General features: G+C 43.0%; 1 protein-coding gene across 3 annotated transcripts in view; it reads left to right on the plus strand.

Moving 5' to 3' along the window:
- Positions 1-13,697, plus strand: part of SYNE2 (spectrin repeat containing nuclear envelope protein 2) — a 573,116-nt gene that overhangs the window by 98,059 nt on the left and 461,360 nt on the right. For 2 of the 3 annotated variants that reach the window (XM_068254236.1, XM_068254237.1), the window contains exons 5-10: positions 133-210; positions 308-400; positions 2,217-2,392; positions 5,875-6,071; positions 6,892-6,992; positions 11,414-11,515. In XM_068254236.1, the coding sequence (XP_068110337.1) occupies positions 133-210; positions 308-400; positions 2,217-2,392; positions 5,875-6,071; positions 6,892-6,992; positions 11,414-11,515 (747 nt within the window). The remainder of the gene's footprint in view (positions 1-132; positions 211-307; positions 401-2,216; positions 2,393-5,874; positions 6,072-6,891; positions 6,993-11,413; positions 11,516-13,697) is intronic. The other variant, XM_068254238.1, reaches the window with a different exon arrangement.

Below are 13,697 nucleotides of genomic sequence, written 5' to 3' on the forward strand. Positions count from 1 at the left end.
TGTTTTTTTTAAAGGTTATTATGCTGTTGCAGATCTGTTAGAGTAGAAAGGAAGTTCTGAGGTCAGGTCTGCTTTAACCTATTAATGGCATCTAAAAATATGTTTGCAATGATGTTGTCTTCATTCTGCCAGCCACGTGAGAAAGGCAAGAATGTCTTCCAATCGAGAAGCAATATTGAGTCCGCTCTGGCATTTCTGGGGAAGCGATCGGTGAGTAGAGCCTCTTGTCCAGAACGTTACACTATTCACAGTAACTTTACTGGTTGCAAACTCACGCAGGACTCATCAGCGCATGTTTCCATTGTAGATCAAGCTCATAAATATTCATGTCGAGGACATCATTAGCGGGAAGCCCTCCATTGTGCTTGGCCTCATTTGGCAAATCATTTTACATTTTCATGTAAGTAGCTGGAAAACCGATGTTACCCATTAACGTGACATAAAGGGCTCTTCTGGTTTTATATTTCATTTACTGCTTATTCTTTTTTTCCTTTAAAGTGCATCCGAGATAAACTTTTACTCATTGCATATTTGTGTTCCTTTCATATAGTTTATAGAGCATTCCTCAAGCCAAATACTTTTTTGTTTTAATACTCTAATTCCCTATAAACTAAACAAGCCTCGCCCACAGCTCCTTTTGTGCCTTGGCACTGTAGCAAGGGCTTATGGGAGCTCAGCCTGGGTAGGAGGAGGAGGAGGTTACTAGCCATTGATTTCAGAGGCAGAGGGGAGGAGGGAGGAAGAGAGGTGACTGAATTTACACACAGGCAAGCTAATAGCATCTCCAGCCCTCAGCCTGTGACAATGTGACAAACAGAACATGGCTGCTGTCATTGTATCACAGGAATAAATAATCATAAACTTTTGAAGCTGTTTGCAGCTAGATTTGCCGTGTAAACTATCTAAACTTTCAATAAGATATATAGACAAGTTACTTGTTATAGTTCGTTTTTCATCTCGGATCCGCTTTAAGAGTACTTTTGTTCATACATTTCAGTTTTTGTTGTATTCTGTATTGTGCACTTGGACATAGTTCATTACATCGTCCTGTTATACGCATGTTTGTTTTGTGATTTGTAATTCCACTTCATAATATGTTTGTGCTTAACCAAACCTGAAGCCAAAAAACAAACAAGCAAAAAAAAACTTATGAAACGCACTGATATGAACCTTCTCATAGAGAATCATTGCACAAGCGTTTTGTAGGCGATTTTGAAAATCGTCTGCGCTTGAAAAAAAGGCCGAAAACACTCTAGATGTGGACGAGCCCTTACAGCTATAAAACAAAGCAGAAATAATGATCCTTTCAACTTCCCTGCAGTAAAACCTTATCTGAAGCCGTCTCTCACTGTTTCTTGGCTGTTTAAGTGCTTCAGAAAACAGGACTGTATTCCACCCAGTGGGTTTATTAGCTCAGAGAAGCTCTTTTGCATAGATAACTGAAGTTTTTTAACTCTTACTATACTGGAAGACAATATGAGACTATTTTCTTTGCTACTAATGTGCTATTTCTTAGCTGTACTATACGTAAAATTCATCATCTCATAAGTTGACTTTCGCTTTAGCTTTGCATTAGTAATGGGTGACATGTTACTAGATGTATGGTCAGCCTTGTAAACATTCTATAACCACAGTGGCTGTACAGCATCATTGGATGCACACCACTTCCTTTCAAAATAAGAGATGGAGACTTCTGCAGACCTTCTAGTTACTATGCATTTTATTTAGCATTTTGTGTAGTATTCGTTTTTATAGAGAAACTCCGACCAAGAATTGAACTTTATCCCAATCAGTAGCTGATACCCCCTTTCCCATGAGAAATCTATTCCCTTTAACAAACGGATCATCAGGGGGCGCTGTATGGCTGATATTGTGGTGAAACCGCTCCCACAGGAAACTGTGAGGACCATGGTCCTGGCAGTTTCCTGTCTGTGAACCTCGTTGCATTGTGGGAAATAGCCATTTACAGCTGTTTCCAACTGCCAAAAAAGCAAGCAGCAGCTACTTCCAGTGACATCACCTGCCAGCAGTAAAAATGTCACCATGTGATAAATGTCAGAATGTAAATCGGGGACAGGAAAGATTTTACTATGGGCAAACACTGACTAAATCATTTATACATAATTATTGTAAAAATGCAGCACTTTTTTTAATACATTCTTTTTCACTGGAGTTCCTCTTTTAACTGAACACCATTTGCTTTGATATTGTAATAGATTGAAGGCTTGGCAAGCATTTTAGCGGCTACTGATGAGGTGCAGCCAGTCACGTGTGACACTAAGAAAGCAGCTTCCCCAACAGCAAGCCCATCACCTAAACGCAGCGCCAAATCCAGATGGAAGATATCTGCCAAGAAAGTCCTGCTACAGTGGGCTCAGGAGCAGTGCGCACGGTAAGGACAGGCGTGTAGCTTATGCTGCAGAGTGTTATTTCAGCATTATTATGTTACATGTTACTTATCTTGCGATCTTCCTAAATAATTGCCTACATAGGTATCAGGCTGGGTGCACACATAGCACAAACGCTAGCATTGCGGAAACGCTGTTTTTGCCGTTAATGGAAGTCTATGGGCTGCAGGAAAAAACGCGTATAAAAAAAATGCATATGCGTTTTCAAACCTGCGTTTTTAAAAATGCTGGTTTTGTTGCATAATATTCATAGACACATTAAAAACACACATAATGAAAATCCATGGGAACACAATTGTATGCGTTTCCATGCGTTTTTAAATGCGTTTTTTCCCCAAAATATTTTTTAATGCTGTATTTCCGCTTCCTGTTGTCTTCCTAGTGACTTGCATAAATGGAAATATAAAAATGCATGAAAAATGCTTACAAAACGCATATGTGTTTTGTATATGCGAACCGCAAACGCATTAAAACGCACGCAAAACGCATGAAAAAAAAACGCATTGCAAACGCACACAAAAAACAATATTAAGGGCCTATTTCCACTACACGCAGATTCTGGATGCAGAAAACTGACTCCAATGAATGCCTATGGGAAATCTGCATCAGAAAAATCGTGTTTAGTGGAAACAGGCCCATAGGCATTCATTGGAGTCTGCATCCAGAATCTGTCTGTAGGGGAAACAGGCCCTTACATAAAACATGACATAAAACACAGCCTTTTTACATTATGTCATGTGTGCACCCAGCCTCAATTTCAAACCAATTTCAGTCCAACAATGACTTAGAGCAGAGGTCCTCAAACTAAGGCCTGCGGGCCGAATGTGGCCCCCTGATGCTTTTTTTACCGGCCCCCACACACAAAATGTATTACTTATTGATGCAGTCAGCTGCATCTTTTTAAATATTGGTTGTCCACACATAGAATAGCCAGACATCCACATGAAAGCCAGAAAGCAGTAATTCGCTGGTGTATAGTCAAATTTCACATTTGTTGACCAAGCGCTCGACCCAAAACGTTTGGGGACCCCTGACTTAGAGTGACGTAACAACGCAGAGTTGCTTACATACGTAAGAAACGCTCGGCTTCAGATGACGTAGTTGTATTGGAAGTTAATGTCAAAATGGGTAAGATGAAAAACTTAAAGAACATCCGAGGTGAAAATAAACTGATGAGAAAAACAATTGTATCTATCCTCAGTCTCCTAAAAATGACTTTTTTTTAAGCTATCCAACAGTCTGATTTTATATTTAATAAATCAAGTTTTTACTGTTTCATTGTCTCTGCTCAATTACACCTTTATTGAAGTATGTCAGAGCTCAAATCTATGAAATATTGACCATTTTTATCTCTTTCCTGCTCTCAGAAGCCATTTACTGACAGGAAAGTGTTTTATGGCTGTAATTACTTATCAGTGAGGGTTATGCTATACAACTGAAAAATAGGAGGTACGGGATATCACCCTAATTGGCCCGTCTCACCCATTAAATAGCAATCTTCCAACCAACAGAATATGGGGAGCTCAGGGCTAGTACAAAAATACAACATTTATTGGAAAATGCAATACCCAATACCCTAAACAATACCCTAAACAATACCCAAAACAATGGCCTATAGACGTACAATAGACAAACACAAACACATACCCTCCCATAAAAACCACTATTCTGCAAACTGACATCTGGGGAACCAACGTTAGACCCGGAGTGCACTCCTTTTGAGTCCTAAACGCATGCATGCAAAAATTTCTTCAGGCCCAGGAAAACAGCTGCATCAATAAATGCCTCAGAAGTGGTCAGGTGGTATAATAAACATCATCCCGTCCCGTGTGTATCAATAGATGTACACGCCTCTACAATCAATGTGTACGCTCTTTACAGACACTAATCATCTGCAAAGTTGGCACGTTACCCACAGTGACCATAATGGCTGTACCAGCGCTGTGCAGTACAGTTTCACTGGCTTTCTATTAAAACAAAAGGAACAGGAGCTTCTCCAGAGTTATGTATTTTTTCGTTAATCATTTTGTGTGATATTCATTTTTAAATTTAATCCTTCCATCTGTATATTTTATTATCCATTTATTTTAATAGATTTTGTTCACACTGAGGCATTTGAGGTTGTGGTAAGTTTTTATTATGGTGTCCAGGCAATATACTTTCCAAGAAACATACAAACTGCTGTGTCTGCCAGAATAGGTAACATAACATTCATTATGGCCTACAAAAAACATCAAAATGTAGTAAAAACAAAGATGTTTGGTGCTGCACTTTTGTAGAGAAAATGGAAAATGCATGGTAAAAAAAATAGTTATGATGAATTTCAATATACATATTATTTTGTAGTCAAATTCACTTTCACAACTTGGGCATTTTTTTTCTCCTTTAAAACATTGGTTAATATGTGGTATCTAAATACCCCCCCCCCCCCCCCCCCCCGTCTGAAAAAAACAAAAGCAAAAAACACAAACAAACCTCAGACTGAGGCAAACTTCTGGGTAGGCCTGAAAGATAAATCGATTAAACTGAAATCGCGATCACCAAGATCACAATTTCGGAAACGTCAAAGCGACAATTTCTGTGATGATGTCATTTCCACATGGGGAAGTTTGAAGAAGCGGCTTCAAATTTACCCAAAGTCCAGGCGCATGCAGCCCCCAGTATCGGCAGTTTTCGACATATCTTCTGACACGAGTCCGACGCTGTCTGTCCTCTCTTGCCATCTGCCGGCTGTTGTGCACAGCATACTTCCTGGTTCCTGTATGTCACATGACATACAGGAAGTATGCCGTGCATTAGAGCCTGCAGGAAGGTATTCCAGCACTGCCGCAGCTTGGGGGACAGAAGGGGGCACAGAGAGAGACACAGAAGGGGGCACAGAGAGAGACACAGGGCGGGCACAGAGACAAAAGGGGCACAAAGACACAAAGGGGGCAAGAGAGAGACCCAGAGGGGACACAGACAAAGTGGGCACAAAGAGAGACACAGAGGGTGCACAAAGAGAGATGGTGACAAAGGCGCACAGTGGAGGGGAAAAATGCTTAATTTGAAGGAAATTGTGAATCAAATCAAAATCGTGACTTCGGATAGAAATCGTTCAATTCAATTTTTTCCTGAAATCGTTCAGGCCTACTTCTGGGTTGTTCAGGGTAGAGGCCTGCATCGGGTCAGGTACCCGCAGGTTACCCGAACTGCAGATCGGGTTTGGGTACCCGTTTTGTTTTTAATCGGGTTGCGGGTGTGGGTAGCGGGTCTGCGTGTGCAGGTTAGGTGCGAGTACCAGATTCATCAGAAAGCGGGTTGCTGGTCGGGTGCGGGTAGTGGGGCTGCGGGTGCGAGTCTGAAAAATTAGACCCGCTCAGACCAATAGTTCAGGGACCAGCAGGCCAGAAACTGTTGCGTCTTTATTTCTCGTAGGACCAGCTTCCTGTCAGTATCCTGATCTTTCAAACCTTATTTTTTTCAGAGATGGATCTGTCAATGTGACCGACTTTAAATCGAGCTGGAAGACTGGCCAGGCTTTCCTGGCCATCATCCATTCGCTGAGACCAGATCTCGTTGACATGGAGAAATTCCGGGTAAAATCTAATGAGGAGAAGCTGCGAGAGGCATTCAGAATTGCAGAAGAGGACTTAAAGATCCCCCGACTACTGGAGCCAGAAGGTAAGTTATAAAGAAGTTTAATGATCGCTAGGTTTATCGGTGTTTGTCATGATCATTTGTTGTAATCATTTATATACAATGTTGTACTAATACGCCAGAACATGAAAAGCGATTTTTTTCTTAAGATGTGAATTATTCCCATATATTTTTGGTACTGAAGAATAAAAGGGATCTTAGGAAAATGGGAGCTGGAGTAAAATAGTTTTAACATGCAAATTTTTTGGGGGTGGGGCGGCACCCTAGTGGAAATGGGCCCTTAGTGTTGTCTGTGCCCCCACTTTGAGAGATGTTTCTGCACTTTCCATCCTTTGGACCTCAGTAGAACTTTTTGGCTAGGAATGCCATCAGTCTCAGGGATAGGAATTGAGGGACAGCGATGAAAACTTATCAGAGATTCACTTTGTTGCTGTGTTATATTCTAGGAGAGAAAGAGAGTTCTTTTACTTCCTGTCTGAAGAGGAAGTGATGAAACTTCTCAGGGACAAAGAAGAGCTGAGAAAATCTAATAGAGGTTCTAACACATTATTACCAAAACTAAAATAACCTCTTTAACGTAAGTTGGGTTTTAAAGAGAGACTGTAGTGAAAATAATGTAATTAATATAACATAGGTCAGATGGGACCCTAAAGCCAATAGATGATTATGGCAGCCAGGCAACTGGCATTTTTTGAATGGGAATAAAAATGGCAGGTTCCATATTCCTACCGCTTCCTGTTTCCTTCAGCAGTGTTATAGTTAGGGTTAGATATGAACGGTGCTTGTTGTATCCTGTATGAAAATGTTTGGTTTTGCTGTTTGATGAGTGCCTTTTGTTTCACAGATGTCAACGTGGCCAATCCTGACGAAAAGTCTATAATGACGTACGTGGCCCAGTTCCTACAGTACTCAAAGAATATCGCAGAGCCTACAAGAAACACATCCGTATGTCATCTGCCTATGTCTAACACTTTATCTTTTTGCATTTTATCCTGCCCTGTGTTGCTAATGCTTATCTAAATTCCAAAATAAAAAACAACCTACAGCAGTTCTAGTGCTGTCTAGTTCAACATGGCTCTGCTAGTCTCAAAGCTCACAACAACCTTTAGTACATGCATCTCCTATCTGGAATGGCTCAGTGGAAGCTCTGAGCATAGTAACAGGTGTCTAGGATGGGAGGAGGCCACATACAGTCACTATATTACAGAAAAGGCCAGCAGTGATACTTGCAGGGCAGTGCTGCACTTGCTGCTGTTTTTTTTCTTTTCTTTTGTAAAACAGGAGAACAGTGTGTATTGTTGTCTAATGCTGGATTCCTTGTTTCAATACTGTTGTTTTACACACCTTCAGCTGTGTCTGACTTGGCAGAGCCATGAGGGCCCTTTCACAATGAGGTGGTGTGGTAAATTTACCACAATCCACTGCAGCCTAATGAAAGTCTATGGGGGAGATCACACTCTCCATGTTGCGGTACTTTGCGCCGGAAGTGCCCTATCTAACGTGCTTCAATACCTACCTTACCGTGCGGCTCCTGCAGCGATTTGCGTTGGACCAGAAGTCAAGTAAGTCTATGGTGGTCCGCGTGTATTTAAAAAACCTGCCGAAGGTTTCTGCGTCGCACATGCTCGGAAGCGTATTTTAACAATACGCTTTCGGGCACATCATCGATTGCCTAACAGGAAGAAAGCGTCACTTCCTGCTTGGCTGAATGCCAGACAGGGATTACTGCGTGCTAACACGGTAATCGCCATAGCACACCCCTGCCGCGCCGCCAATCTGCAGTGTGAAGCCGGCCTTAGAGTAAGGAAACACACACACACACACATAAGCACTGTTGCTTACGGTTACTTGATCCTTTGGGCGATAGTTCAGGGTCAAGTGCTGTACAGTTCTGTTGCTAATGGTTGAGGAGGAGGGGCTATGCGCAGAGCATAACATAGTGAGAGGGGTAAGCAGCAGAACAAGGCCTATGGTTGGCCAAGATGTATCTGACACTCCCTCTCTCTCAGTGAGGCATTAGGGCCCGCCATACACACACACTAGATTCCTACCAAGGCGGCCTCATGGATTCATCTCAGGATAGATCCAACTAGCGTGTGTAAGAGGCTTAAATAGACACTACCACTTCCCAGCACTCACCAATGGCAGATGTATGTAATGTATCAGTCCAGGATGTCATGGCCCATATGCAATTAACGTTTTCTCGTGAGTTTTCTTTGAGATCCTTTTCATATTTTCTTTAAAATAATTTTTAAGCATCTTGCAATTGAAAAAGTACCCAAAAGTGAGTGAAAAAGTACTATTAACCTTCCTGGCGGTAACCGCTAGCACTTTGCTAGCTGTGTGAGCACACCGATCGCCGCCGCCCTGCGCCGATTCGCCGCTATCCGCGTCGCTGCAGAGCCCCCCCCCCCAAGACCCCTGCGCTGCCTGGCCTATCAGCGCCAGGCAGCGCTGAGGGGTGGATCGGGACTCCCTTAGACGTCACGACGTCCATGACATCCATGCCATGGAGACGGGGGAAGCCCTCCAGGAAATCCCGTTCTTTGAACGGGATTTCCTGATCGCCGATCGCCGGAGGTGATCGAAGAGGGTAGGGGGATGCCGCTGCACAGCGGCTATCATGTAGCGAGCCCTAGGCTCGCTACATGATTTAAAAAAAAAAATCAAAAAAATGGCTGCGCTGCCCCCTGGCGGTTTTTAATAGACAGCCAGGAGGGTTAAACTTGTTTTGAGTATTTTCTGCTTGCTGGTGGTTTAAAAAGCACTTTTTGTCAAGGTGTGAAGATATCACCTAGGACAGTGTTTCTCAATATTTTATTAATATGTGCCCCTTTTAAAAACCAGGACTCACCAAGTACTCCCTGATATAGTAAACATTATCACAAGTACCCCTTGACAAATATATATTTAACCGTAGTACATAATTGGTCCTAAAAAATGCCCAAGCATTTACTATTGTGTTTAATTATTAAACACCAAATTGATGTTTTGGCTAAAATGTATCATTTTCTAAAACTCTAAATTTGTTATTCTTGGTTAAGTATATCGAGCCCGAGTACCCCCTGGAACCATCGTACCTGGGGTACGCATACCACATGTTGAGAACCTAGGACCTTGGAGACAGCTCAGGAGAAAAAGGGAATTGCATATGGGCCTACAAGTCCATATTCAGAGTTGTCTAAGGGCGCTTTTGGCTTTTTGTAAGCACCGGCGATTTTCAAAATCTCCCTAAAAGCGCTTGTTCAATTATTTCGTATGAGAATGTTCACATATGAGCGGCTCGATTCCAATCCGCTGACCAAAGTGCTTCCTGTACCGTTTTCGGGGCGATTTGCCTCAATGGAAGGTATAGGGAAATCGCAAAGCGCTTTAAAAAGCGCTTTGTATATTGATTTCCCCAGTGGGAAAATGCAAGTGGGAGGAGTACGCCATCAGCATTGCCCACGGTTTTGTACAGCACAGAATACCATGAAGCTAGCAATAGCTGCGGTCAGATCAGTATTGCATCGGATGTGCTGACCTCTGATGTAATATCCAGTGCTGCAAGGCAGTGTCCAGGTAAATGATTAATATTAGTCATATAGCAATCATTCACCTGGTCTGAGACCACATATAATAATGTAGGATGCCTTTTATCAACACAAAATGCATTTGATGTATCTGTGCAATAAGACACTGCTCACTTATCTGTGTAAAAAAATAGAGAAATTTTGGATAAGTATATCATGCCCATGAAAATGAAAGCCAACCTTTTAAAAAAAAATAAAAAATGTGACGTTTACATCTTGAAGCAACAAATACACATCACACAAGGTTACCACTGTTACTACTTTCCCATAGCTGTTGCTGTCATCTGGCTGTTGAAGTCAGCACTGAGCATGGAACACGGAGAATTCTCAACATTTGCGCTGAAGCTGCCACAGCCTTTCAGCAAAAACAGTTAACTATAAAGGTGGCTGTACACTTATAGATTTGCAGCAGATTTGACCATCAGATTTCTGTCAGATGCCTGTCAAGTCGAATCTGACAGGAATCTATCTGATGTTTGGCACACACTAGGAACATATTTCCAATAGATTTCAGAATGAAATCTATTGGAAATCTATCCATACACTGGTCGATTGCCACCAGATCGACCAGCAGATAGATCCCTCTGTGATTGAATCTGATTAAAGAGGGATCTATTGGCTGCCTACACTGCAAACAGATTTTCACTCGATTTCACTACGGATCCGATTCACAATCTGTGGAGCTGCCGCCGTACCCTGCATACATTACCTGATCCGGCCGGCGCGAGTCCCCCGGTCTCCGCTGTCCTCCGCTCTGGGCTCCAGCTTTACTTTACTTCCTGTCGGGGGGAAATTTAAACAGTAGAGGGCGCTCTATTGTTTAAACTTCCCCCGGCAGGAAGTAAATGAAGCCAGCCGGAGCCCAGCGCGAGAAGGGACAGCGGGGACAGAGAAGGGACACGCGTTGGCAGAACAGGTAATGTATTGGCGCTAGCATCGGTCGTCAGACATTCGAACACCGCTATCGATGCACTCCCGAATCGCCGGCAATCGAGCGAAATCTTCTGCGCGGACAGATCGACGGGATCGATCGATTTCGGACAAAAATCGGTCGTTCGGTCAGCATTTGCGCATCGATTTCACAGCAGATTCAATCACAGTGATCAAATCTGCTGTCTGTCAGCGGGAAATCGTGTAAGTGTATGGGCACCTTAAATGCATTATTGGACCATTAGATCCAATGCAACTCTATGGGCCATGAATCTGCTAAAAGCAGCAGATCGACCTAGATCTTCCATCCTATCAGATAGATCAAATCCATCCAAATCGGCCACAAGTCGGTCGATAGATTTGAAAGAATTTATTTCTGATCAATTGATTGATTCCATAGAATTGATCGATTTGATGGCTGAAATCGACCAGTGTATGGGCCCCTTAAGACTCCTGTCTTTAATAACTCTTCAGAGCTGTTTTACAGTTATCACAATTATATCACCATGGTGATAACTGTAAAACAGCTCAGAAGAGTTATTAAAGACAGGAGTTAAGCTTAGTGAATTGAGGCCATTGTCTGTTCAAGATGAAAGTGACTTTCTACAGGAACCTTAATTGAGGTGACTGACAGGAAATCAGCTGTGCATGGAAAAAGTGATTCCCCCATAATTAGATCTTTATCTCAGATGTCTGCTATTCTGATAAGCTTCTGGAACTGATTCCAGGCAGACAGGGAACAGTGCCACCCGGTGGCCAGATTGTTATTAACAATCATAGATTACCATACTTGTTGCTGCCAAACAATGTACAGCTTTACTCTTCATTTTTCATTGGTAACATTTTCCATGTCTCTTCTGCTAGGATCAGGTTAGCAAAGCCATAGCGTGGCTGAACTCGGAGGAACAAACATTGAAGAAGTTGTTTTCTGAAATGAAAGATGAGACCTACACCAAAAAGTACCAGGTAAAAATAGATTTCTATATTGTACTATGTATGTATTTGTACTCCCATTATTGTCTGTTTTTGTACAGCACTACAGAATATGTTGGTGCTATATAAATAAAACATAATGATTATAGTGGATTCCTTTGATAGTATGACCCATGCTAGGGTTCCAATCTCAGCTCTGCCTGTTCAGTAAGCCAGCACCTATTCAGTAGGGCCTAGTGCACACCAGAGCGGTTCTGCTGCGGTTTGCGATCCGCTTGCGGGTGCGGATCCGCTAGGGTAATGTATTTCAATGGGCTGTTGCACACCAGAGCGGGAGGCGTTTTGCAGAAATGCATACTCCCGGGCTGCTGCAGATTTTGGATTGCGGATGCGTTTCTGCCTCAATGTTAAGTATAGGAAAAACGCAAACCGCTCTGAAAAACGGCACTTCAGAGCGGTTTGCCAGGCGTTTTTTGTTACAGTAGCTGTTCAGTAACAGCTTTACTGTAACAATACATGAAATCTACTACACCAAAAACGCTTCACAAAACCGCAAAATGCTAGCTGAAACGCTACAGAAAAAGAAGAAAAAGCGTTTCAAAATCTGCTAGCATTTTGCGGATCTGCTAGCGGTTTTTGGTGTGCACCAGGCCTAGGAGACCTTAGGCAAGTCTCCCTAACTGCTACTGCCTATAGAGCGCATCCTAGTGGCTGCAGCTCTGGCGCTGTGAGTCCGCCAGGAGAAAAGTGCAATACAAGTGTTCTTTGTTTGTTTGTTAATAGTCTGCATTCATAGTGGTTCGTTGCGTGGGACAATATAATTGCATTGCGAATGCTATGCAATTATTGTAATGGTACGTAGTGCGGTGAGACTGAACCGTTAATAATGCATTGCTTTCAGTGTGGCAACCCATAACACACAGGTTACAGTTGTAGTGAAGCATTACTTTACTTTATGCTTCATTGTATGCGTCGCACCACAGGCATAATTTGCAATCCGACTTTTCCCCTCCTTTGCACAGATATGCTACCACTTTGGCAACGTGTGAAATGGATTTTGAACCACGTGCCTAATATGGTGTAGGCCCCCTTCTACCAACAGCATAGTTACTCTTTTGCCAACAGAGTAGTAGTGACTAGGGATGGCCCTGCCTAGGGGAACTCACGGAGAAGCATGTGATCAGTTTAATCAGCTGATAGATTTGTAAGGCTCTGATTTGCTGGTCATGGTCATGTGTTAAACCAGGAAGTCATCAAAGAAAAACATAACTTTACACATCTATCAGCCGTTTGAAATATCACATGCTTCACTGTGAGTTCTCCTAGGCAGGGCAGTCCCCAGTAGTGGCCTATCTAAGTGTGGAATCCACTAGAGCTGTGAAGGTGTCCTGCGATATCTGGCACTGAGGTAGTGGCAGCAGATCCTGTAAGACCTGTGAGCTGCATGGATCAGACTTGGTACTTTAGTGACGTACAAGAGGAATCGGCGCGGGAGACTTGGGCGCAGGATACAGCCAGTATATGGCTGATCTTGCTGCTGCACAAGTCCTGGCCGTGTTAAATACTATTCCCCCTCTAGGCCGGCATGGATGGTGGGGAATGAAATAATTCGGCTTCCAGCAATTGCTTGTGTTTTAAAAGTAACTTCAGCTCTGTGTTCTGACGGCGCTGAAGTTACTCCCTGTGTGCCCAAGTCCCCTGCGCTGGATTCACTGTGTTCGCTTGAGTGTATTCTGCAGAGGCAATCATGATGGCTGCTCCTCATTGTCGGTACTTTGAGCAGTGGAAGGAGATCAGCATTGGCACCCTGGTCTGTAGGTTTGGATGCACCGTGTGTTCTGACACTCTCCACCCATGTCTACTTTGAACTATTTCAGTAGATCGTGCTCCTATGTGAAGCCAGACCAGATGGCCTAGCCTTCAATCCCCACATTCAATATGAGGAATGGTAACACATCAGCTGTCCGCTCAAAATGCTTGCAGCAGTGTGTGGCGTTCTTTACATCTGAAGTTAGAGGGATATGGAGGCTGCCATTTTTTATTTCCTTGTTATAATACCAGTTGCTTGGCAGCCCTGCTGACCTTTCATGCATCAGTGGAGTCTGAATCACACACCTGAAACAAGCATGCGGCAAATGCAGTCAAACATCAAGCAAACATCTGAATTGCATGCTTGTTCAGGGTCTATGGTTAAGGGCCCCATATTTACCACTCC

This window comes from Hyperolius riggenbachi, chromosome 9, assembly GCF_040937935.1.
Source record: "Hyperolius riggenbachi isolate aHypRig1 chromosome 9, aHypRig1.pri, whole genome shotgun sequence".
Classification (NCBI taxonomy): Eukaryota; Metazoa; Chordata; class Amphibia; order Anura; family Hyperoliidae; genus Hyperolius; species Hyperolius riggenbachi.